We start from the raw sequence: 27,500 nt of genomic DNA, 5'->3' as shown, positions 1-27,500 counted from the left end.
CACTGTGCTGCTAGGGGCCGTACACCTCACAAAGGACAGGTTCACTGTGCTGCTGGGTCCGTACACCTCACAAAGGACAGGTCCACTGTGCTGCTAGGGGCCGTACACCTCACAAAGGACAGGTCCACTGTGCTGCTAGGGGCCGTACACCTCACAAAGGACAGGTCCACTGTGCTGCTAGGGGCCGTACACCTCACAAAGGACAGGTCCACTGTGCTGCTAGGGGCCGTACACCTCACAAAGGACAGGTCCACTGTGCTACTAGGGGCCGTACACCTCACAAAGGACAGGTCCACTGTGCTGCTGGAGAGGTGTCTCACACACACACACACACACACACACACACACACACACACACACACACACACACACACACACACACACACACACACACACACACACACACACACACACACACACACACACACACACACACACAATACCCCATAATGACAGAGTGAAAACATGTTTTTTATACATTTTTGCTAATTTATTGAAAATGAAATAGAGAAATATCTCTTTTATATAATTATTCACACCCCTGTCAAACATGTTGTTGATCATTGCTAGACAACACTTGTCAAGTCTTGCCATAGATTTTCAAATAGATTTAAGTCAAAACTGTAACTTGGTCACTCAGGAACATTCACTGTCTTCTTGGTATGCAACTCCAGTGTTGAGGCCTTGTGAATCGGGTTATTGTCCTGCTGAAAGGTGAATTAATCTCCCAGTGTCTGGTTGAAAGCAGACTGAACCAGGTTTTCCTCTAGGATTTTGCCTGTGCTCAGCTCTATTTTTATCCTGAAAAACTCCCCAGTTCTTAATGATTACAACCATACCCATAACATGATGCAGCCATCACTATGCTTCAAAATATGGGGAGTGGTTCTCAGTAATGTGTTGCATTTGATTTGAACACTTTGTATTCGGGACAAAAAGTAAATTGCTTTGCCACATTTTTTACAGTATTACTTTAGTGACTTGTTGCAAAGAGGATGCATGTTTTTAAATGTTTGTATTCTGTACAGGCTTTCTTCTTTTCACTCTGTCAATTAGGTTAGTATTGTGGAGTAACTACAATGTTGTTGATCCATCCTCAGTTTTCTCCTATCACAGCCATTAAACTCTGTAACTGTTTTAATGTCACCAGAGACAGCAGGGGTTCAAACTGTAGAACCCAGTTCCTACATTTGAATATAAAAATGGATTTTATTAAACAAAACGATGCTACATTTTTATCTCTGGGACCCTCAGGATGACAAATCAGAGCAAGATTATTGAATGTAAGAACATTATTTACCTTCAGAGGTGAATGTATCAAACCAGTTCCGGGATAAGCTTTAGAAGCTTCTGATAGGCTATTTGACATCATTTGAGTCAATTGGAGGTGTACCTGTGGATGTATTTCAAGGCCTACCTTGAAACTCAGTGCCTCTTTGCTTGATATCAAGGGAAAATCAAAATAAATCAGCCAAGACCTCAGAAAAAAAATTGTAGACCTCCACAAGTTTGGTTCATCCTTGGGAGCAATTTCCAAATGCCTGAAGGTACCACTTTCATCTGTACAAACAATAGTACGCAAGTATAAACACCATGGGACCACGCAGCTCATACCGCTCAGGAAGGAGACACCTTCTGTCTCCTAGAGATGAATGTACTTTGGTGCAAAAAGTGCAAATCAATCCCAGAACAACAGCAAAGGACCTTGTGAAGATGCTGGAGGAAACAGGTACAAAAGTATCTATATCCACAGTGAAATGAGTCCTATATGGACATAACCTGAAAGGCCGCTCAGCAAGGAAGAAGCCACTGCTCCAAAACCACCATAAAAAAGCCAGACTACGGTTTGCAACTGCACATGGGAACAAAGATCGTACTTTTTGGAGAAATGTCCTCTGGTCTGATGAAACAAGAATAGAACTGTTTGGCTATAATGACAATCGTTATGTTAGGAGGAAAAAGGGGGAGGCTTGCAAGCCGACGAACACCATCCCAACCGTGAAGCACGGGGTTGGCAGCATCATGTTGTGGGGTTGCTTTGCTGCAGGAGGGACCGGTGCACTTCACAAAATAGATTGGATCATGAAGACGGAAAATTATGTGGATATATTGAAGCAACATCTCAAGACATCAGTGAGGAATTTAAAGCTTGGTCGCAAATGGGTCTTCAAAATGGACAATGACACCAAGCATACTTCCAAAGTTGTGGCAAAATGGCTTAAGGACAACAAAGTCAAGGTATTGGAGTAGCCCTGAGTTCAATCATATAGAACATTTTTGGGCAGAACTGAAAAAGCGTGTGCGAGCAAGGAGGCCTACCACCCTGACTCAGTTACACCAGCTCTGTCAGGAGGAATGGGCCAAAATTCACCCAACTTATTGTGGGAAGCTTGTGGAAGGCTACCGTTTGACCAAGTTAAACAATTTAAAGGCAACGCTACCAAATACTAATTGAGTGTATGTAAACTTCTGACCCACTGGGAATGTGATGAAAGAAATAAAAGCTGAAATAAATAGTCTCTCTGCTATTATTCTGACATTTCACATTCTTAAAATAAAGTGGTGATCCTAAGTGACCTAAAACAGGGAATTTTTACTAGGATTAAATGTCAAGAATTGTGAAAAACTGAGTTTAAATGTATTTGGCTAAGGTATATGTAAACTTCCTACTTCAACTGTATGCTGTGTGTTGTCTGGTTTAGAGTAATAAAGTTATAGTCAAAATGTTTAATCAAATTAAATTTTATTGGTCAAGGACACAGATTTGCACACAGATTTGTACACATATGTTATCGCAGGTTCAGCAAAATGCTTGTATTTTCTAGCTCCAACAGTGCAGTAATACCTAGCAACAATTCTAAAAATACAAATTAAGAATGAAATTGCTCCCAAGGATGAACCAAACTTGTGGAGGTCTACAATTTTTTTTCTGAGGTCTTGGCTGATTTATTTTGATTTTCCCTTGATATTCTTATTTACAATGACGGCCTACCGCAGCTAATAACCCAGATGATGCTGGGCCAATTGTGTATCACCCTATGGTACTCCCAGTCACAGCCTAGACACAGCGGATGCAGCCTAGACTCAAACCAGCGTCTGTAGTGACACCTATAACACTGAGATGCAGTGCCTTAGACCACTGCGCCACTCGGGAGACAAAATATAATTGAAAAGTGCCTGTCTTGACTGCATCAAACCAGGGGAAGCTAGTTTATAGCTCGCTAGGCTAATTGAGGCTACATCCGCTTTCCTGTCCTACCCGTTCTCACAATATATTCTATTGAGTCTGTCGACAAAATTCAAACTAAAAGGATACACCGTATCTTCTCTTCCATTCTCCCCCTCTTCTCTTCCATCCTCCTCCCTCTTGTCTTCCATTCTCCCCCTCTTGTCTTCCATTCTCCTCCCTCTTATCTTCCATTCTCCCCCCTCTTCTCTTCCATTCTCCCCCCTCTTCTCTTCCATTATCCCCCTCTTCTCTTCCATTGTCCCCCCTCTTCTCTTCCATTCCCCCCCTCTTCTCTTCCATTATCCCCCTCTTCTCTTCCATTGTCCCCCCTCTTCTCTTCCATCCTCCCCCCTCTTCTCTTCCATTCTCCCCACTCTTCTCTTCCATTCTCCCCCCTCTTGTCTTCCATTCTCCCCCCTCTTCTCTTCCATTATCCCCCCTCTTCTCTTCCATTATCCCCCCTTTTCTCTTCCCTCCTCCCCCCTCTTCTCTTCCATTCTCCCCCCTATTCTCTTCCATTATCCCCCCTCTTCTCTTCCATTATCCCCCCTTTTCTCTTCCCTCCTCCCCCCTCTTCTCTCATTCTCCCCCTCTTCTCTTCCATTCCCCCCCTCTTCTCTTCCATTATCCCCTCTTTTCTCTTCCATTGTTCCCCCTCTTGTCTTCCATTATCCCCCCTTTTCTCTTCCATCCTCCCTCCTCTTCTCTTCCATTCCCCCCCTCTTCTCTTCCATTATCCCCCATTTTCTCTTCCATTGTCCCCCCTCTTGTCTTCCATTCCTCCCTCTTCTCTTCCATTATCCCCCCTTTTCTCTTCCATTATCCCCCCTCTTCTCTTCCATTATCCCCCCTCTTCTCTTCCATTATCCCCCCTCTTCTCTTCCATTCCCCCCTCTTCTCTTCCATTCTGCCCCCCTCTTCTCTTCCATTCCCCCCCTCTTCTCTTCCATTATCCCCTCTTTTCTCTTCCATTGTTCCCCCTCTTGTCTTCCATTATCCCCCCTTTTCTCTTCCATCCTCCCCCCTCTTCTCTTCCATTCCCCCCCTCTTCTCTTCCATTATCCCCCCTTTTCTCTTCCATTGTCCCCCCTCTTGTCTTCCATTCCCCCCCTCTTCTCTTCCATTATCCCCCCTTTTCTCTTCCATTATCTCTTCTCTTCCATTCTCCCCCTCTTCTCTTCCATTGTCCCCCCTCTTGTCTTCCATTCTCCCCCCTCTTCTCTTCCATTCTCCCCCCTCTTCTCTTCCATTATCCCCCCTCTTCTCTTCCATTATCCCCCCTTTTCTCTTCCCTCCTCCCCCCTCTTCTCTTCCACTCCCCCCCTCTTCTCTTCCATTCCCCCAATCTTCTCTTCCATTATCCCCTCTTTTCTCTTCCATTGTTCCCCCTCTTTTCTTCCATTATCCCCCTTTTTCTCTTCCATCCTCCCCCCTCTTCTCTTCCATTCCCCCCCTCTTCTCTTCCATTATCCCCCCTTTTCTCTTCCATTGTCCCCCCTCTTGTCTTCCATTCCCCCCTCTTCTCTTCCATTATCCCCCCTTTTCTCTTCCATTATCCCCCCTCTTCTCTTCCATTATCCCCCCTCTTCTCTTCCATTCTCCCCCTCTTCTCTTCCATTATCCCCCCTCTTCTCTTCCATTATCCCCCCTCTTCTCTTCCATTCCCCCCCATCTTCTCTTCCATTATCCCCCATTTTCTCTTCCATTATCCCCCCTTCCATTATCCCCCCTCTTCTCTTCCATTATCCCCCCTCTTCTCTTCCATCCTCCCCCCTTTTCTCTTCCATTATCCCCCCTCTTCTCTTCCATTATCCCCCCTCTTCTCTTCCATCCTTCTCTTCCATTCACCTCCCTCTTCTCTTCCATTCTCCCCCTCTTCTCTTCCATTCCCCCCTCTTCTCTTCCATTCTCCTTCTCCCTCTCTCTTATCTCGCTAGTCTTAATTCACCCCATCTCTATCGCCGGGGGTAATGGGAGAGAATGGGACATGTGTATCACCCTATGGTACTACCAGTCACAGCCAGTTTTTGATGCAGCCTAGACTCAAACAAGCGTCTGTAGTGACACCTCTAACACTGAGATGCAGTGCCTTAGACCGCTGCGCCACCCGGGAGACCAAATATAATTGAATAGTGCCTGTCTTGACTGCATCAAACCGGGGGAAGCTAGTTTATAGCTCGCTAGGCTAATTGAGGCTACATCCGCTTTCCTGTCCTACCCGTTCTCACAATATATTCTATTGAGTCTGTCGACAAAATTCAAACTACAAGGATACACCGTATCTTCTCTTCCGTTCTCCCCCTCTTCTCTTCCATTCTCCCCCCTCTTCTCTTCCATTCTCCCCCCTCTTCTCTTCCAATCTCCCCCTCTTCTCTTCCATTCTCCCCCTCTTGTCTTCCATTCTCCCCCCTCTTCTCTTCCATTCTCCCCCTCTTCTCTTCCATTCTCCCCCTCTTGTCTTCCATTCTCCCCCTCTTCTCTTCCATTCTCCCCCGCTTCTCTTCCATTCTCCCCCCTCTTCTCTTCAATCTCCCCCTCTTCTCTTCCATTCTCCCCCTCTTGTCTTCCATTCTCCCCCCTCTTCTCTTCCATTCTCCCCCTCTTCTCTTCCATTCTCCCCCTCTTGTCTTCCATTCTCCCCCTCTTCTCTTCCATTATCCCCCCTCTTCTCTTCCATTCCCCCCCTCTTCTCTTCCATTATCCCCCCTTTTCTCTTCCATTATCCCCCCTCTTCTCTTCCATTATCCCCCCTCTTCTCTTCCATCCTCCCCCCTTTTCTCTTCCATTATCCCCCCTCTTCTCTTCCATTATCCCCCCTCTTCTCTTCCATTCTCCTCCCTCTTCTCTTCCATTCTCCCCCTCTTCTCTTCCATTCCCCCCCTCTTCTCTTCCATTCTCCTCCTCCCTCTCACTTATCTCGCTAGTCTTAATTCACCCCATCTCTATCGCCGGGGGTAATGGGAGAGAATGGGACATGTGTATCACCCTATGGTACTCCCAGTCACAGCCAGTTTTTGATGCAGCCTAGACTCAAACCAGCGTCTGTAGTGACACCTCTAACACTGAGATGCAGTGCCTTAAACCGCTGCGCCACCCGGGAGACCAAATATAATTGAATAGTGCCTGTCTTGACTGCATCAAACCGGGGGAAGCTAGTTTATAGCTCGCTAGGCTAATTGAGGCTACATCCGCTTTCCTGTTCTACCCGTTCTCACAATATATTCTATTGAGTCTGTCGACAAAATTCAAACTAAAAGGATACACCGTATCTTCTCTTCCATTCTCCCCCCTCTTCTCTTCCATTCTCCTTCTCCCTCTCACTTATCTCGCTAGTCTTAATTCACCCCATCTCTATCGCCGGGGGTAATGGGAGAGAATGGGACATGTGTATCACCCTATGGTACTCCCAGTCACAGCCAGTTTTTGATGCAGCCTAGACTCAAACCAGCGTCTGTAGTGACACCTATAACACTGAGATGCAGTGCCTTAGACCACTGCGCCACTCGGGAGACAAAATATAATTGAATAGTGCCTGTCTTGACTGCATCAAACCGGGGGAAGCTAGTTTATAGCTCGCTAGGCTAATTGAGGCTACATCCGCTTTCCTGTCCTACCCGTTCTCACAATATATTCTATTGAGTCTGTCGACAAAATTCAAACTAAAATGATACACCGTATCTTCTCTTCCATTCTCCCCCTCTTCTCTTCCATCCTCCTCCTTCTTGTCTTCCATTCTCCCCCTCTTGTCTTACATTCTCCTCCCTCTTATCTTCCATTCTCCCCCCTCTTCTCTTCCATTCTCCCCCCTCTTCTCTTCCATTATCCCCCTCTTCTCTTCCATTGTCCCCCCTCTTCTCTTCCATTCCCCCCCCTCTTCTCTTCCATTATCCCCCTCTTCTCTTCCATTGTCCCCCCTCTTCTCTTCCATCCTCCCCCCTTCTCTTCCATTATCCCCCCTTTCCTCTTCCATTCTCCCCCTCTTCTCTTCCATCCTCCCCCCTCTTCTCTTCCATCCTCCCCCCTCTTCTCTTCCATTCTCCCCCCTCTTCTCTTCCATTCTCACCCTCTTCTCTTCCATCCTCCCCCCTCTTCTCTTCCATCCTCCCCCCTCTTCTCTTCCATTCTCCCCCTCTTCTCTTCCATTATCCCCCCTCTTCTCTTCCATTCTCCCCCCTCTTCTCTTCCATTATCCCCCCTCTTCTCTTCCATTATCCCCCCTTTTCTCTTCCCTCCTCCCCCCTCTTCTCTTCCATTCTCCCCCCTATTCTCTTCCATTATCCCCCCTCTTCTCTTCCATTATCCCCCCTTTTCTCTTCCCTCCTCCCCCCTCTTCTCTCATTCTCCCCCTCTTCTCTTCCATTCCCCCCCTCTTCTCTTCCATTATCCCCTCTTTTCTCTTCCATTGTTCCCCCTCTTGTCTTCCATTATCCCCCCTTTTCTCTTCCATTGTCCCCCCTCTTGTCTTCCATTCCCCCCCTCTTCTCTTCCATTATCCCCCCTTTTCTCTTCCATTATTCCCCCTCTTCTCTTCCATTATCCCCCCTCTTCTCTTCCATTCTCCCCCTCTTCTCTTCCATTGTCCCCCCTCTTGTCTTCCATTATCCCCCCTCTTCTCTTCCATTATCCCCCCTTTTCTCTTCCCTCCTCCCCCCTCTTCTCTTCCACTCCCCCCCTCTTCTCTTCCATTCCCCCAATCTTCTCTTCCATTATCCCCTCTTTTCTCTTCCATTGTTCCCCCTCTTGTCTTCCATTATCCCCCTTTTTCTCTTCCATCCTCCCCCCTCTTCTCTTCCATTCCCCCCCTCTTCTCTTCCATTATCCCCCCTTTTCTCTTCCATTGTCCCCCCTCTTGTCTTCCATTCCCCCCTCTTCTCTTCCATTATCCCCCCTTTTCTCTTCCATTATCCCCCCTCTTCTCTTCCATTATCCCCCCTCTTCTCTTCCATTCTCCCCCTCTTCTCTTCCATTATCCCCCCTCTTCTCTTCCATTATCCCCCCTCTTCTCTTCCATTCCCCCCCATCTTCTCTTCCATTATCCCCCATTTTCTCTTCCATTATCCCCCCTTCCATTATCCCCCCTCTTCTCTTCCATTATCCCCCCTCTTCTCTTCCATCCTCCCCCCTTTTCTCTTCCATTATCCCCCCTCTTCTCTTCCATAATCCCCCCTCTTCTCTTCCATCCTTCTCTTCCATTCACCTCCCTCTTCTCTTCCATTCTCCCCCTCTTCTCTTCCATTCCCCCCTCTTCTCTTCCATTCTCCTTCTCCCTCTCTCTTATCTCGCTAGTCTTAATTCACCCCATCTCTATCGCCGGGGGTAATGGGAGAGAATGGGACATGTGTATCACCCTATGGTACTACCAGTCACAGCCAGTTTTTGATGCAGCCTAGACTCAAACAAGCGTCTTTAGTGACACCTCTAACACTGAGATGCAGTGCCTTAGACCGCTGCGCCACCCGGGAGACCAAATATAATTGAATAGTGCCTGTCTTGACTGCATCAAACCGGTGGAAGATAGTTTATAGCTCGCTAGGCTAATTGAGGCTACATCCGCTTTCCTGTCCTACCCGTTCTCACAATATATTCTATTGAGTCTGTCGACAAAATTCAAACTAAAAGGATACACCGTATCTTCTCTTCCGTTCTCCCCCTCTTCTCTTCCATTCTCCCCCCTCTTCTCTTCCATTCTCCCCCCTCTTCTCTTCCAATCTCCCCCTCTTCTCTTCCATTCTCCCCCTCTTGTCTTCCATTCTCCCCCCTCTTCTCTTCCATTCTCCCCCTCTTCTCTTCCATTCTCCCCCTCTTGTCTTCCATTCTCCCCCTCTTCTCTTCCATTCTCCCCCTCTTCTCTTCCATTCTCCCCCCTCTTCTCTTCAATCTCCCCCTCTTCTCTTCCATTCTCCCCCTCTTGTCTTCCATTCTCCCCCCTCTTCTCTTCCATTCTCCCCCTCTTCTCTTCCATTCTCCCCCTCTTGTCTTCCATTCTCCCCCTCTTGTCTTCCATTCTCCCCCTCTTCTCTTCCATTATCCCCCCTCTTCTCTTCCATTCCCCCCCTCTTCTCTTCCATTATCCCCCCTTTTCTCTTCCATTATCCCCCCTCTTCTCTTCCATTATCCCCCCCTCTTCTCTTCCATTATCCCCCCTTTTCTCTTCCATTATCCCCCCTCTTCTCTTCCATTATCCCCCCTCTTCTCTTCCATTATCCCCCCTCTTCTCTTCCATTCTCCTCCCTCTTCTCTTCCATTCTCCTCCTCTTCTCTTCCATTCCCCCCTCTTCTCTTCCATTCTCCTTCTCCCTCTCACTTATCTCGCTAGTCTTAATTCACCCCATCTCTATCGCCGGGGGTAATGGGAGAGAATGGGACATGTGTATCACCCTATGGTACTCCCAGTCACAGCCAGTTTTTGATGCAGCCTAGACTCAAACCAGCGTCTGTAGTGACACCTCTAACACTGAGATGCAGTGCCTTAAACCGCTGCGCCACCCGGGAGACCAAATATAATTGAATAGTGCCTGTCTTGACTGCATCAAACCGGGGGAAGCTAGTTTATAGCTCGCTAGGCTAATTGAGGCTACATCCGCTTTCCTGTTCTACCCGTTCTCACAATATATTCTATTGAGTCTGTCGACAAAATTCAAACTAAAAGGATACACTGTATCTTCTCTTCCATTCTCCCCCCTCTTCTCTTCCATTCTCCCCCCTCTTCTCTTCCATCCTCCCCCCTCTTCTCTTCCATTATCCCCCTTTTTCTCTTCCATATCCCCCCTCTTCTCTTCCATTGACCCCCCTCTTATCTTCCATCTTCCCCCCTCTTCTCTTCCATTCTCCCCCCTCTTCTCTTCCATTGTCCCCCCTCTTCTCTTCCATTCTCCCCCCTCTTCTCTTCCATTCTCCTCCCTCTTCTCTTCCATTCTCCCCCCTCTTCTCTTCCATTGTCCTCCCTCTTCTCTTCCATTCTCCTCCTCCATCTCTCTTATCTTGCTAGTCTTAATTCACCCCATCTCTATCGCCGGGGGTAATGGGAGAGAATGGGACATTTCTTTCTCTGTTCACAATAGTCACTGCCCTGAGGGACCCTTTGGAAGCTATAGAACGGCAGGCTACATATTCAGCCTGCAATATACTGTACATAATGTGTCATGCATCTAATTTGATGCAATATTTTGCATAAGAAAAGGGCTATAAAACGAAAGGGCTTAAAAGTGGATGCACTCTCTGAGAGAGAGAGAGAAAAGGATCCCTGCCTCAGCCTCATTCAGTATTCTGTATTGACTGTATTGTACTGTGTACAAAAGCCAACAGCAACACAGCCATCTTTAACCAACAGCATCACAGTCATCTTTAACCAACAGGCTGTGATGGCACCGAATTAATTTTAAATCGTTAAAAAGGTGCATATGGAGGTTTATCCCACCCGTGCTGAGAATCACTTTACACAACAAGAGTTCCCACTCTGGAGCTGGGAGAGTTAGGAGAGGGAGGGAGAGGAGAGGGAGGGTGAGGAGTGGAGGGTGAGGAGAGGCAAGGTGAGGGATGGTGAGGAGAGGGAGGGTGAGGAGAGAAGGGTGAGGAGAGGAGGGAGAGGAGAGGAGGGTGAGGAGAGGCAAGGTGAGGGATGGTGAGGAGAGGGAGGGTGAGGAGAGGGAAGGTGGGGAGAGGGAAGGTGAGGGAGCGAAGGTGAGGGAGGGTGAGGAGAGGCAAGGTGAGGAGAGGGAGGGTGTGGAGAGGAGGGTGAGGAGAGGAGAGTGAGGAGAGGAGAGGAGAGGAGAGGAGAGGAGAGGAGAGGGTGAAGAGAGGGAGGGAGGGTGAGTCCCTGACAGTCTGTTCTTCTGGTTGAAACCCACCTGAGGTTCTGATGGGGAACATCAGTCGGCACTCCAGAATAACGTGGCATCAAGCAGCATAGGACCATATGTCTCTGTGTCTATTGAGAGCCAAGGGGATCCCCAGTGGCTCCATTACAATACGCCTGTAGAGCCTCATACAGTATAAGTACCAATTAACATACGTTAGTGCTGTCCATCTGCACCTGCAGTGTTAGTAGTCACAATACATTTGCTGAATACCAAATGGCGCCCTATTCCAATATGGTGCACTACTTTTGACCAGGGCCCATAGGGGATACACCCACAGTATGCTGTAAAGAAACATACTGTAGCTATTATGTAACCCATTTGCTTTCACAGAGGACATAACTTATGAAAGTAAAAGGATTAATCTTTACTGCAATGACCCCCCTGTGTTCTCTGCTGTTCATTGTAACCAGGCAATGACCCCCGTGTGTTCTCTGCTGTTCATTGTAACCAGGCAATGACCCTTGTGTGTTCTCTGCTGCTCATTGTAACCAGGCAATGACCCCCTGTGTTCTCTGCTGTTCATTGTAACCAGGCAATGACCCTTGTGTGTTCTCTGCTGCTCATTGTAACCAGGCAATGACCCCCTGTGTTCTCTGCTGTTCATTGTAACCAGGCAATGACCCCCGTGTGTTCTCTGCTGCTCATTGTAACCAGGCAATGACCCCCTGTGTTCTCTGCTGTTCATTGTAACCAGGCAATGACCCTTGTGTGTTCTCTGCTGCTCATTGTAACCAGGCAATGACCCCTGTGTGTTCTCTGCTGTTCATTGTAACCAGGCAATGACCCCCTGTGTTCTCTGCTGTTCATTGTAACCAGGCAATGACCCCCCTGTGTTCTCTGCTGTTCATTGTAACCAGGCAATGACCCCCCCTGTGTTCTCTGCTGTTCATTGTAACCAGGCAATGACCCCCCCTGTGTTCTCTGCTGTTCATTGTAACCAGGCAATGACCCCCCCCCCCCCCTGTGTTCTCTGCTGTTCATTGTAACCAGACAATGACCCCCCTGTGTTCTCTGCTGTTCATTGTAACCAGGCAATAACCCCCCCTGTGTTCTCTGCTGTTCATTGTAACCAGGCAATGACCCCCCCTGTGTTCTCTGCTGTTCATTGTAACCAGGCAATGACCCCCCCTGTGTTCTCTCCTGTTCATTGTAACCAGGCAATGACCCCCCTGTGTTTTCTGCTGTTCATTGTAACCAGGCAATGACCCCCCCCCCCCCCCTGGGCCTGGGCCCTGACAGTAAATATCAGTAAGACAAAAATAATGGTGTTCCAAAAAGGTCCAGTTGCCAGGACCACAAATACAAATTCCATCTAGACACCGTTGCCCTAGAGCACACAAAAAAGTAAACATTCCTCTGCTTAAACATCAGCGTCACAGGTAACTTCCACAAAGCTGTGAACGATCTGAGAGACAAGGCAAGAAGAGCATTCTACGCCATCAAAAGGAACATTTGACATAACAATTAGGATCTGGCAAAAAAGACTTGAGTCGGTTATAGAACCCATTGCTCTTCATGGTTGTGAGGTCTGGGGTCTGCTCACCAACCAAGAATTCGCAAAATGGAACAAACACCAAATTGAGACTCTGCTTGCAGAATTCTGCAAGAATCTCCTCCATGTATAACATAAAACACCAAATAATGCATGCAGAGCAGAGTTAGGCCAATACCCACAAATTATGAGCAAACTAGAATGCAATTTGGCCCTAAACCCGAGAGTTCACAGTGGCAGAATACCTGACCACTGTGACCTACCCAAAATTAACGAAAGCTTTGACTATGTACAGACTCAGTGAGCATAGCCTTGCTATTTAGAAAAGTTGTCATAGGCAGACCTGGCTCCCAAGAGAAGACTGCCGACAAAATGAGGTGGAAACTGAGCTGCACTTCCTAACCTTCTGAAAACTATATGACCATATTAGAGACTCATATTTCCCGCAGATTACACAAACCCACAAAGAATTAGAAAACAAATCCAATTTTGATAAATTCCCATATCTATTGGGTGAAATTCCACAGTGTGCAATTACAGCAGCAAGATTTGTGACCTGTTGCGACAAGAAAAGGGCAACAAGTGAAGAACAAACACCATTGTAAATACAACCCATATTATTTTTTCCTTTTGTACTTGACCTATTTGCACATCATTACAATACTGTATATAGACATAATATGACATTTGAAATGTCTTTATTCTTTTGAAACTTGTGTGAGTGTAATATTTACCTTTTACTTTTTATTGTTTATTGTTTATTTTTGTTTTTGTCCATTTCACTTGCTTTGGCAATGTAAACATACAGTTGAAGTCGGAAGTTTACATACACTTAGGTTGGAATCATTAAAACGAGTATTTTAACCACTCCACATATTTCCTGTTAACAAACTATAGTTTTGGCAAGTCGGTTAGGACATCTACTTTGTGCATGACACAAGTAATTTTCAAACAATTGTTTACAGACAAATTATTTCATATATAATTCACTGTACCACAATTCCAGTGGGACAGAAGATTACATAAACAAAGTCGACTGTGCCTTTAAACAGCTTGGAAAATTCCAGACATTGATGTCGTGGCTTTAGAAGCTTCTGATAGGCTAATTGACATCATTTGAGTCAATTGGAGGTGTACCTGTGGATGTATTTCAAGGCCTACCTTCAAACTCAATGCCTCTGCTTGACATCAAGGGAAAATCAAAATAAATCAGCCAAGACCTCAGAAAACATTTGTAGACCTCCACAAGTCTGGTTCATCCTTGGAAGCAATTTCCAAACGCCTGAAGGTACCACGCTCATCTATACAAACAATAGTACACAAGTATAAACACCATGGGACTACGCAGCCATCATACCGCTCAGGAAGGAGACACCTTCTGTCTCCTAGAGATGAATGTACTTTGGTGCGAAAAGTGCAAATCAATCCCAGAACAACAGCACAGGACCATGTGAAGATGTTGGAGGAAACGGATACAAAAGTATCTATATCCACAGTAAAACGAGTCCTATATTGACATAACCTGAAAGGCCGCTCAGCAAGGAAGAAGCCACTGCTCCAAAACCACCATAAAAAAGCCAGACTACGGTTTGCAACTGCACATGGGGACAAATATTGTACTTTTTGGAGAAATGTACTCTGGTCTGATGAAACAAGAATAGAACTGTTTGGCCATTATGACCATCGTTATGCTTGGAGGAAAAAGGGGGAGGCTTACAAGCCGAAGAACACCATCCCAACCGTGAAGCACGGGGGTGGCAGCATCATGTTCTGGGGTTGCTTTGCTGCAGGAGGGACCGGTGCACTTCACAAAATAGATGGCATCATGAAGAAAGAAAATTATGTGGATATATTGAAGCAACATCTCAAGACATCAGTCAGGAAGTTAAAGCTTGGTCGCAAATGGGTCTTCAAAATGGACAATGACCCCAAGCATACTTCCAAAGTTGTGGCAAAATGGCTTAAGGACATCAAAGTCAAGGTATTGGAGTGGCCATCACAAAGCCCTGACCTCAATCTTATAGAAAATTTGTGGGCAGAACTGAAAAAGTGTGTGCGAGCAAGGATCCTACAAACCTGACTCAGTTACACCAGCTATGTCAGGAGGAATGGGCCAAAATTCACCCAACTTATTGTGGGAAGCTTGTGGAAGGCTACCAGAAATGTTTTACCCAAGTTAAACATTTTAAAGGCAATGCTACTAAATATTAATTGAGTGTATGTAAACTTCTGACCCACTGGGAATGTGATGAAAGAAATTAAAGCTGAAAAAAATCATTCTCTCTACTATTATTCTGACATTTCACATTCTTAAAATAAAGTGGTGATCCTAACTGACCTAAGACAGGGAATTTTTACTATGATTAAATGTCAGGGATTGTGAAAAACTGAGTTTAAATGTTTTTGGCTAAGGTGTATGTAAATTTCCGACTTCAACTGTGTGTTTCCAATGGCAATAAAGCCCCTTGAATTGAATTGAGAGAGGGGGGGGGGGGGGGGGCTCCTCTATTATAGATAACAGAAACAGGATGGCAGCAGCACTTTTCACATGGTTTCATCATCACATCACCAGAGACTGGCTGGGTTTTCCCACACACACACACAGCCCTTGTGGCACAATGCACTCAGGAGGGACTAATGCTCCGACTGATTTAATGAATGAAGGATAGAGAGATAGAAAGAGAGAGAGAAAGAGAGAAAGAGAGATGGCATGTACTTTACTATGTACAGTGGGGAGAACAAGTATTTGATACACTGCCGATTTTGCAGGTTTTCCTACTTACAAAGCATGTAGAGGTCTGTAATTTTTATCATAGGTACACTTCAACTGTGAGAGACGGAATCTAAAACAAAAATCCAGAAAATCACATTGTATGATTTTTAAGTAATTAATTTGCATTTTATTGCATGACATAAGTATTTGATACATCAGAAAAGCAGAACTTAATATTTGGTACAGAAACCTTTGTTTGCAATTACAGAGATCATACGTTTCCTGTAGTTATTGACTAGGTTTGCACACACTGCAGCAGGGATTTTGGCCCACTCCTCCCTACAGATCTTCTCCAGATCCTTCAGGTTTCGGGGCTGTCGCTGGGCAATACGGAGTTTCAGCTCCCTCCAAAGATTTTCTATTGGGTTCAGGTCTGGAGACTGGCTAGGCCACTCCAGGACCTTGAGATGCTTCTTACGGAGCCACTCCTTAGTTGCCATGGCTGTGTGCTTTGTGTCGTTGTCATGCTGGAAGACCCAGCCACGACCCATCTTCAATGCTCTTACTGAGGGAAGGAGGTTGTTGGCCAAGATCTCGCGATACATGGCCCCATCCATCCTCCCCTCAATACGGTGCAGTCGTCCTGTCCCCTTTGCAGAAAAGCATCCCCAAAGAATGATGTTTCCACCTCCATGCTTCACGGTTGGGATGGTGTTCTTGGGGTTGTACTCATACTTCTTCTTCCTCCAAACACGGCGAGTGGAGTTAGACCAAAAAGCTCTATTTTTGTCTCATCAGACCACATGACCTTCTCCCATTCCTCCTCTGGATCATCCAGATGGTCATTGGCAAACTTCAGACAGGCCTGGACATGCACTGGCTTAAGCAGGGGGACCTTGCGTGCGCTGCAGGATTTTAATCCATGACGGCGTAGTGTGTTACTAATGGTTTTCTTTGAGACTGTGGTCCCAGCTCTCTTCAGGTCATTGACCAGGTCCTGCCGTGTAGTTCTGGGCTGATCCCTCACCTTCCTCATGATCATTGATGCCCCACGAGGTGAAATCTTGCATGGAGCCCCAGACCGAGGGTGATTGACCGTCATCTTGAACTTCTTCCATTTTCTAATAATTGCGCCAACAGTTGTTTCCTTCTCACCAAGCTGCTTGCCTATTGTCCTGTAGCCCATCCCAGCCTTGTGCAGGTCTACAATTTTATCCCTGATGTCCTTACACAGCTCTCTGGTCTTGGCCATTGTGGAGAGGTTGGAATCTGTTTGATTGAGTGTGTGGACAGGTGTCTTTTATACAGGTAACGAGTTCAAACAGGTGCAGTTAATACAGGTAATGAGTGGAGAACAGGAGGGCTTCTTAAAGAAAAACTAACAGGTCTGTGAGAGCCGGAATTCTTACTGGTTGGTAGGTGATCAAATACTTATGTCATGCAATAAAATGCTAATTAATTATTTAAAAATCATACAATGTGATTTTCTGGATTTTTGTTTTAGATTCCGTCTCTCACAGTTGAAGTGTACCTATGATAAAAATTACAGACCTCTACATGCTTTGTAAGTAGGAAAACCTGCAAAATCGGCAGTGTATCAAATACTTGTTCTCCCCACTGTACCTACTTAGCTGTCATAAAGCTTCTAACACTTAAACACTGTTCAATAATGCATTATGCTTGCCTGAGAGACCTTAGCTTATTTTACCTCACCCCCTTCCTCTCTCTCTCTCTCTCTCTCTCTCTCTCTCTCTCTCTCTCTCTCTCTCTCTCTCTCTCTCTCTCTCTCTCTCTCTCTCTCTCTCTCTCTCACACACACACACACTAACACACACACCGCATAAATAATTCAAGGTGAATTAATTCACCTTGAGATTGGGCTTTTAAATTGGAGAAAACCGCATAGGGAGGCTCAGATAATTAAGTGACGGGTATAGTTCTCCACTGTACTGAATGAAGTGACGGGTATAGTTCTCCACTCTACTGAATGAAGTGACGGGTATAGTTCTCCACTCTACTGAATGAAGTGACGGGTATAGTTCTCCACTGTACTGAATGAAGTGACGGGTATAGTTCTCCACTCTACTGAATGAAGTGACGGGTATAGTTCTCCACTGTACTGAATGAAGTGACGGGTATAGTTCTCCACTGTACTGAATGAAGTGACGGGTATAGTTCTCCACTCTACTGAATGAAGTGACGGGTATAGTTCTCCACTGTACTGAATGAAGTGACGGGTATAGTTCTCCACTCTACTGAATGAAGTGACGGGTATAGTTCTCCACTCTACTGAATGAAGTGACGGGTATAGTTCTCCACTCTACTGAATGAAGTGACGGGTATAGTTCTCCACTGTACTGAATGAAGTGACGGGTATAGTTCTCCACTCTACTGAATGAAGTGACGGGTATAGTTCTCCACTCTACTGAATGAAGTGACGGGTATAGTTCTCCACTCTACTGAATGAAGTGACGGGTATAGTTCTCCACTCTACTGAATGAAGTGACGGGTATAGTTCTCCACTCTACTGAATGAAGTGACGGGTATAGTTCTCCACTCTACTGAATGAAGTGACGGGTATAGTTCTCCACTCTACTGAATGAAGCGTGTGGATGGTATGGTAAAGCTTGAAAACATTTAGTCTAACACTAGTGTCCTGATGCCTTTGGAAGAGTGCAGTACAGGAAGGAATGAAGAAAGGTACCGGACAAGAAGAGTACAGCGAAGGATGGACTTTTTTACCTTTATTTAACTAGGCAAGACAGTTAAGAACAAATTATTATTTACAATGACAGGCCATACCTGGACAACACTGAGCCAATTTTACGCCGCCCTATGGGACTCCCAATCATGGCTGGTTTGGGAGTCAGCCTGGATTTGAACTAGGTTGTCTGTAGTGACATTTCTAGCAGTGAGATGCAGTACTTCAGACCGCTGCGCCACTCGGGAGCCCAGTACAGTACAGGAAGGAAGGGGAGGGTACAGTACAGGAAGGAAGGGGAGGGTACAGTACAGGAAGAAAGGGGACGGTACAGTACAGGAAGGAAGGGGAGGGTACAGTACAGGAAGGAAGGGGAGGGTACAGTACAGGAAGGAAGGGGAGGGTACAGTACAGGAAGGAAGGGGAGGGTACAGTACAGGAAGGAAGGGGAGGGTACAGTACAGGAAGGAAGGGGAGGGTACAGTACAGGAAGGAAGGGGAGGGTACAGTACAGGAAGGAAGGGGAGGGTACAGTACATAAGGTAACATTTGAGACCTATCCCATGTGTGATAGGACAGGTAATATCTCATCTTTCTCCCCTGGCAGATACATGTGTGGGTGGTTTGGACCCTATTCATCCCAATGAGCCACAGAGAAAGCTGAGTCCCGGGAAATTGGATGGATTTTAGATGGCCATGGGACAAACCTCAACCCTACACTAGATCCAGTAGCATTTACAGGACACTCCTGAGCCCTGCTGTCATCGGCCTGGCTGAGCTATACGATTGGCAGGCCATTAGGGAGATGGAGGGGAGATGTCCAGTGTTTGTGGGGTTTCTGTCTTAGTTTCATGGTATGTGTGTGTGTGTGTGTGTGTGTGTGTGTGTGTGTGTGTGTGTGTGTGTGTGTGTGTGTGTGTGTGTGTGTGTGTGTGTGTGTGTGTGTGTGTGTGTGTGTGTGTGTGTGTGTGTGTGTGTGTGTGTGTGTGTGTGTGTATGTGCAAGTCTCCCCCGGTGCTATCATACTGTATGACTTGATAAACTGTCAGAGCGCGAGTCAGTGGTTTGGTCAGTGAACACCTAAAGGCCTGTGTGTCTCTCAGTTCTCAGCTGTGGGTTCAGAAGAACAGACCGTATGCTGAAATCAGTCTAATTCTTAATTCATCTGTGAAAGAAAACAGCTGAAGAGATCAAGGTGCGCTTTGAGGAGTGTTTAGAGACGGTCCTCCTCTGTCAATGTGTGTAGTTTGGTTCCAGGAAATGGAGGATTCCCATAGAAAGAGGACAGGTGGAAGTCCCCTTATGATGCATGGTCCTGTCAACACTAAATGTAATGAACACATGATGGAGCTTTTTTTTATCTCTGTTTCTCTCTCTCTCTCTCTCTCTCGTTTTGTAGAGGTATCCTTGAGAAGAAATGTGGCACCATCATCCTGTCAGCCGAGGAGTTGGGGAACTGCAGAGTAAGTACACAATAATTGAACTGTCACCTTTTCATTTCATTCCTACAGTCAACCAAATAGAGTAGAGCATCATGTTTTAAAAGTGATTCAGTGTTTAAATACTGCAGATGTTCACCTCATTATCAAAACACAAGATATACAAATCTACTAAATATGTTAGCTAGACCATAGAGAATAACCAGTCTATTAGCAATAGTTTTAGCAATAGAGAATAACCAGTCTATTAGAGGTAGTTAGGCCATAGAGAATAACCAGTCTATTAGAGGTAGTTAGACCATAGAGAATAACCAGTCTATTAGAGGTAGTTAGGCCATAGAGAATAACCAGTCTATTAGCAATAGTTTTAGCCATAGAGAATAACCAGTCTATTAGAGGTAGTTAGGCCATAGAGAATAACCAGTCTATTAGCAATAGTTTTAGCCATAAAGAAGAATTGGTGTGGTATATATTGGCTATATACGACACCCCCTCAGGCCTTATTGTTTAATTGTTTGAGTCATATAGTAGGAAGATACAGTATAAAACTCTACAGTATATGCTAGGCCTGTAACCTACTAATAACTTGTCTATTAGCCATGTGTTGTAACATATGAAGATTGTGTCCAATAAATATGGTGAACATCACACACATATTCGTTCACGAAAATGATCACGTGGCCTTGGCTTGCTATATGAACCAGGCAGACAGGCATCGAAACATTCAGTTACTGTTCGATTGAACGTTAGAATGGACAAAACGAGTGATCTAAGCGACTTTGAGCGTGGTTATGATCGTCGGTGCCAGGTACGCCGGTTCCAGTATCTCAGAAAAGGCCCGCCTCTTGGACTTCTCACTCACGGCAGTGAGTAGGTTTTACCGAGAATGTGGCGACAAACAAACAAACATCCAGTCAGCGGCAGTCCTGTGGGCGAAAACATCTTGTTGATGAAAGAGGTTGAAGGAGAAAGGCAAAAATCGTGCAAGCTAACAGGCGGGCCACAAACAGGCAAATAATGGCGCTGTACAACACGGGTGTGCAGAATGGCATCTCAGAACGCACAACTCCTATCAGATAAAAACAAGAAGAAAAGGCTTTAGTGGGCACGCGATCACCAACACTGGACAATTGATGAGTGGAAAAATAATTACTGGTCTGACAAATTGCAGTTCCTGTTGCGTCATGCTGATGACAAAGTCAGGATTTGACGTAAGCAGCATAAAATAACATTTATGCTTGATCCGAAAATGTGGTTGGAGGCTCTGTTGGAGGGTGTGACGCAATTGCGGAGCCTCCGGAGGAATGTTGGGGCCAAATTGAACTCGGTACCACATCGCCGTCCCAGATTTTGTAACAATCCGTATATCTCCGCATTCACATGATTGGTTGACGGTAGGTGGGGGCAGGAGGTCCTGTTTAAACACAAAACTCACTTTCTCTTGACAACGTCCTTCACAACAGCTCTACTCTCCGCAAAGCGCAAGACGTATGAATGTCCTGACTTCTGCAGAGGCCATATCAACGTAAATGTTGCACTGCCAATGCAGACGTCTGATTGACCATGTAGCGCCTTCGAGTCCATGCCCCCATCCTGCCTGGTGTGTCTACGATACAGGCTGGAGGCGGTGTAATGGTGTGGGGAATGTTTTCCTAGCACACGTTATGTCCATTGATACCAATTGAGCAACATTTCCACACCACAAATAATTCAGGATGTTCTGGATGCAAAGGGGTTCCGACCCGATGGTCTGTATCATAGGATGATTGTGTCCATACATACGAGGTGAACATCAGAGACTATCTATACTGATTGTATATGACTCTATTTATCTCTATGGTGAACCTGCTATGACTATGAATGCCTCTTTATCGAGCCCATGCTTATTCTAATCACCAGGACAGACCTTTAGACCTACGGGCCCTACTCCTAGTGTTAACCTATGAATCAGTTTTAATAGCCTATGCTATGTCCATTAATAATGCTGCTGGGTCCGTTAATAATGCTGCTGGGTCCGTTAATAATGCTGCTGGGTCCGTTAATAATGCTGCTATGTCCATTAATAATTCTGCTGTGTCCGTTAATAATGCTGCTGGGTCCATTAATAATGCTGCTGGGTCCGTTAATAATGCTGCTGTGTCCGTTAATAATGCTCATTGGCTTTCTCTCTGTGGCTCTAAGTGAGGCCAGTAAATAAGCACTTTACAGCATTACTGCCCTGCTAGTGGAGCAAGGGGAAGAGAGAGAAGAGAGGAACGAAGGGAGAGAGTGGGGAAAGAGGAACAAGGGGAGAGAGGGAGTAGAGAGGGAAAGGGGAGATCGGGGAAAGACTGGAGCGAGGGGAAAGAAATGGGAGAGAAGAGCAGGGGGAGAGAAGGGGGAGAGAGGAGCAAGGGGAGAGAGGGAGGAGCGAGGGGAACGAGGGGAGAGAGAGGAGGAAGAGGAACAAGGGGAGAGAGGGGAGATAGGGGAACGAGGCCCACTTCCCACTATAAAGGGCCATTGAAATTGAATGGACATTTTTACATCTAATTTCTGCCACGAAGACGGCTGCCGGTCTACTGTGCCCCAGTCTAATCCTTCTCTGGTCCCCAAACCCCCAATGGGATAACCGTAGGATGGCTGTTCCCACAGTCTTCTGGTCCCCAAACCCCCAATGGGATATCCTGTAGGATGGCTGTTCCCACAGTCTTCTGGTCCCCAACCCCCCAATGGGATAACCGTAGGATGGCTGTTCCCACAGTCTTCTGGGCCCCAAACCCCCAATGGGATATCCTGTAGCTTGGCTGTTCCCACAGTCTTCTGGTCCCCAAACCCCCAATGGGATATCCTGTAGCTTGGCTGTTCCCACAGTCTTCTGGGCCCCAAACTACCAATGGGATAACCGTAGGATGGCTGTTCCCACTGTCTTCTGGTCCCCAAACCCCCAATGGGATAACCGTAGGATGGCTGTTCCCACAGTCATCTAGTCCCCAAACCCCCAATGTGATAACCGTAGGATGGCTGTTCCCACAGTCTTCTGGTCCCCAAACCCCCAATGGGATAACCGTAGGATGGCTGTTCCCACAGTCTTCTGGTCCCCAAACCCCCAATGGGATAACCGTAGGATGGCTGTTCCCACAGTCTTCTGGTCCCCAAACCCCCAATGGGATAACCGTAGGATGGCTGTTCCCACTGTCTTCTGGTCCCCAAACCCCCAATGGGATAACCGTAGGATGGCTGTTCCCACAGTCTTCTGGGCCCCAAACCCCCAATGGGATATCCTGTAGCTTGGCTGTTCCCACAGTCTTCTGGTCCCCAAACCCCCAATGGGATATCCTGTAGCTTGGCTGTTCCCACAGTCTTCTGGGCCCCAAACTACCAATGGGATAACCGTAGGATGGCTGTTCCCACTGTCTTCTGGTCCCCAAACCCCCAATGGGATAACCGTAGGATGGCTGTTCCCACAGTCATCTAGTCCCCAAACCCCCAATGTGATAACCGTAGGATGGCTGTTCCCACAGTCTTCTGGTCCCCAAACCCCCAATGGGATAACCGTAGGATGGCTGTTCCCACTGTCTTCTGGTCCCCAAACCCCCAATGGGATAACCGTAGGATGGCTGTTCCCACTGTCTTCTGGTCCCCAAACCCCCAATGGGATAACCGTAGGATGGCTGTTCCCACTGTCTTCTGGTCCCCAAACCCCCAATGGGATAACCGTAGGATGGCTGTTCCCACTGTCTTCTGGTCCCCAAACCCCCAATGGGATAACCGTAGGATGGCTGTTCCCACTGTCTTCTGGTCCCCAAACCCCCAATGGGATAACCGTAGGATGGCTGTTCCCACTGTCTTCTGGTCCCCAAACCCCCAATGGGATAACCGTAGGATGGCTGTTCCCACTGTCTTCTGGTCCCCAAACCCCCCAATGGGATAACCGTAGGATGGCTGTTCCCACAGTCTTCTGGTCCCCAAACCCCCAATGGGATAACTCGTATCACGGCTGTTCCCGCACTGTCATCACCCTCTGTTGTCTCCCATCCAGAGGTAAAGAGTGCTGCAGCCTAACTGATTGACTGGTGATGATGTGTTATCCATAGCTAATGGAAAGCTCTACCAGCCTGTCAGCATAATGTTGGTCAATGCCAGGTCGTGTCTGATATGGTGCCTTTACAGCCAGCTGGCAGAGCCCACTGGTTAGCAGTCTCTGATGAACATCTCAATAGTTGATTTGTTTCTGGGTGCGGAGATTACTGGTTAGTTACAATATACTGTACCTGGTTATTGACCAATTATTACTTTCAAGCTACATTGTTTCTTTGTTTTTTGTGAACAATTGTTTTTATTGAGTCATAAAATGACAATCAATGAGAAACAATAACATTTTTTCTGTGAGTTTCTTGAGTACTGAAGACTGGGATATGAGTCATGACAAGGTCCTGGTGTCAGTAATAAAGTATGGTGGTGTATCAGGTGTCAAGTGATGGTTCCGTATTGGTACTGCTGAGTCATACAATAGGCGGCCATCTTGTTTTGCTTTAGATACAGCCGGACGACACAAATGAGACAACCTCAATATCTGTCACTTCCTTCTATTATGTTAAGACAGAAAAACAACATCTCTTGACAGACACAAAGACAAAGATAATTGGACCAAGATATCTCGTAGAGTGATTATGTCTGAATAGAAAACAGCAATACAGCAGCTTGCATCCATTTAGTCACCACAGTTGTAATCAGAAATGCATTTTTCTCTCTCCTTCAAACCAACAATGTATTTTATTTCCAACTGTGTTGATTGGATATTACAGAGGTCATCAGAGCTACTCGGTTTGCTATACAAGAGGTATTTCATTTCATTCTACAATATTACATCCACCAGCTATTCTTTCCCAGGCACTGTTCCAAAATCTATATTACTAGCAAATGGGTAATAAAGCAGTGTACTGTATTGAGTATACATTCTAAGTGGCATGCTAGTGTGGATATGGGAACATAGCGTAGGGTTTGTGCTTTGAACATATAAAGGTTATAGCCCAGTTAGAGTTGTGGGCTGCCGGCCAAGACATACCTGAATTCAAATAGTATCTCTGTTATTGGTTCCATTGTGCAAGGCAAGCTCAAACAACGGCAGCTGAAGTAAACAAATCCTATTTGAACCAGGTCTGCAAGCCCAGTTGTGGGCTGTTGTCCGAGGCCTGGAGCAGTGTGGTGGGTCGAGGGGCAGGTCAGAGGATGTACTGCGAGTAATGTGGGTCATGAGGATCAATAGAGCCAATGTGTTCAGGCCCAAGAGCACCCATCACTAGCCTGGCCTGAATAAATCAATTAATTGGGATCGCTAGAGTGAATGTGTTCAGGCCTCGACAGCACCCACACAATCACGCATGTGACATAGACCTGATGGCTATTGGCTACACTTTAGAGAGAAGAAAATGGTTTTGTCCACACAGGAATAAATTACAACTTGGTGAAAATAGGGCATCCATTTATATCTATCAATATGCTGCAGTCTCATCCCCTGTACTGTTCTATACTATATTATACTGTACTGTATTATACTATACTGTACTGTACTATATTATATTATACTGTACTGTATTATACTATACTATATTACACTGTACTGTATTAAACTATACTGTACTATACTATATTATACTGTACTGTATTATACTATACTGTACTATACTATATTATACTGTACTGTATTAAACTATACTGTACTATACTATATTATACTGTACTGCATTATACTATACTGTACTATACTATATTATACTGTGCTGTATTATACTATACTATAGTACACTGTACTGTATTAAACCATACTGTAATATACTATATTATACTACACTGCATTATGCTATACTGTGCTATACTATATTATACTGTACTGTATTAAACTATACTGTACTATACTATATTATATTATACTGTACTGTATTATACTATACTGTACTATACCATATTATACTGTACTGTATTAAACTATACTGTGCTATACTATATTATACTGCACTGTATTATACTATACTGTGCTATACTATATTATACTGTACTGTATTATACTATACTGTACTATACTATATTATGCTGTACTGTATTAAACTATACTGCACTATACTATATTATACTGCACTGTATTATACTATACTGTACTATACTATATTATACTGTACTGTATTATACTATACTGTACTATACTATATTATACTGTACTGTATTATAATATACTATATTACACTGTACTGTATTAAACTTACTGTACTATACTATATTATATTGTACTGTATTATACTATACTGTACTATACTATGTTATACTGTACTGTATTATACTATACTGTACTATACTATATTATACTGTACTGTATTATAATATACTATATTACACTGTACTGTATTAAACTATACTGTACTATACTATATTATACTGTACTCTATTATACTATGCTGTACTATACTATATTATATTATACTGTACTGTATTATACTATACTGTACTATACTATATTATACTGTACTGTATTAAACTATACTGTACTATACTATATTATACTGTACTGTATTAAACTATACTGTACTATACTATATTATACTGTACTGTATTATACTATACTGTACTATACGTAAGAGATAATCAACAAAATAAGACGTGAAGGTGTGTTCCACGACACGCTAGCGGACTGGAACTGACCTTCCACAGAGTTGCGTTATTTTCCAGATAACGCACAGAGCTCTGAGTTGATTATCCCTTATATACCATGGCTATAATTTAACACATTTGCGGCTAGTAATTGATTCATTTGCAGGTAGAAATGTGTTCAACATCCACTGAAGTAGCCTTTAGGTTTAGAAGATAGTTGCAGTACAGTTGCCTTGGTAACCAAACAAACAGACTTGCTAGTTTAGTTTACCAAACCATCAGGTCTAGCTTGCTATTATGAAAATTGAATCGAACAATATTGTTTTCAATTCGACGTTTGCTTTCGAAAGCAGCTCAAACATAGAACATGTAAGAATTAACTGAATAAATTCTGCCGTGTTGACATACCGCGCGTTATAGGGGAATAACGCATGCTCTAGAATGCCCTTCAAGCTAATCAGAAACGAGTAGTCAATAATGCCGTGGTATAATGCATTATAATATACTGTACTTTACTGCATTATAATGTACTATACTATACTGTATTACACTTTACTATACTGTATTATACTATACTGTATTATAAACTGGGTGGTTTGAGCCCTGAACGCTGCTTGGCTTACAGCCGTGGTATATCATACAACGGGTATGACAAATCACTTATTTTTACTGCTCTAATTACATTGGTAACCAGTTTATAACCAGTTTATAATAGCAATAAGGCGCCTCGGGGGTTTATAGTACATGGCCAATATACCACGGCTAAGGGATGTGTCCAGGCACTCCGCTATGCGTAAGAACAGCCCTTAGCCGTGATATATTGGCCATATAACACACCCCCTTGTGCCTTATTGCTTAATTACACTATTCTGTACTATGCTATACTGTATTATACTATACTGTACTATACTATATTATACTGTATTATACTATACTGTATATACTGTACTATATACCATATTATTCTGTATTATACTATACTGTACTGCATTATACTATACTATACTATACAGTATCATACTTTAATGTACTGTATTATACTATACTATAAAGTATCAAACTTTACTGTATTATATTGTACTATGCTGTATTGCACTGTACTGTGCTGTACTATACTGTATTATACTGTGTAGTACTATACTATATTAAACGGTATTGTACTATACTGTAATGTATTATACTATACAGTATCGTGCTGGACTGTATTATACTGTAATGTGTTACACTATACTGTACTGTACTATACTTTGATATATTATGCTAAACTGTACTGTATTATACTATATTCTGCTGTATTATACTATACTGTACTCTACTGTGCTATACTATACTATACTGTACTGTGCTGTACTATAATGTATTATACTGAACTGTACTTTCACACTAAACTATACTATACTGTGTTATATTATACGGTACTATTTTATACTACACTGTCGTGTA

At 44.7% G+C, this 27,500-nt stretch overlaps 1 protein-coding gene across 4 annotated transcripts in view; it reads left to right on the top strand.

The window, feature by feature from the left end:
- LOC139543057 (copine-5-like) overlaps window positions 1-27,500 on the top strand; it is a 179,204-nt gene that overhangs the window by 79,896 nt on the left and 71,808 nt on the right. For all 4 annotated transcript variants that reach the window (XM_071349183.1, XM_071349185.1, XM_071349182.1 and 1 more), the window contains one exon: window positions 19,394-19,457. In XM_071349183.1, coding sequence (XP_071205284.1) covers window positions 19,394-19,457 — 64 coding nt within the window. The remainder of the gene's footprint in view (window positions 1-19,393; window positions 19,458-27,500) is intronic.

The sequence above is a fragment of the Salvelinus alpinus genome, chromosome 17 (genome assembly GCF_045679555.1).
Source record: "Salvelinus alpinus chromosome 17, SLU_Salpinus.1, whole genome shotgun sequence".
Lineage (NCBI taxonomy): Eukaryota > Metazoa > Chordata > Actinopteri > Salmoniformes > Salmonidae > Salvelinus > Salvelinus alpinus.
The sequence above is the reverse complement of the archived record's forward strand: the minus strand, read 5'-3'. Positions and strand labels throughout refer to the sequence as shown.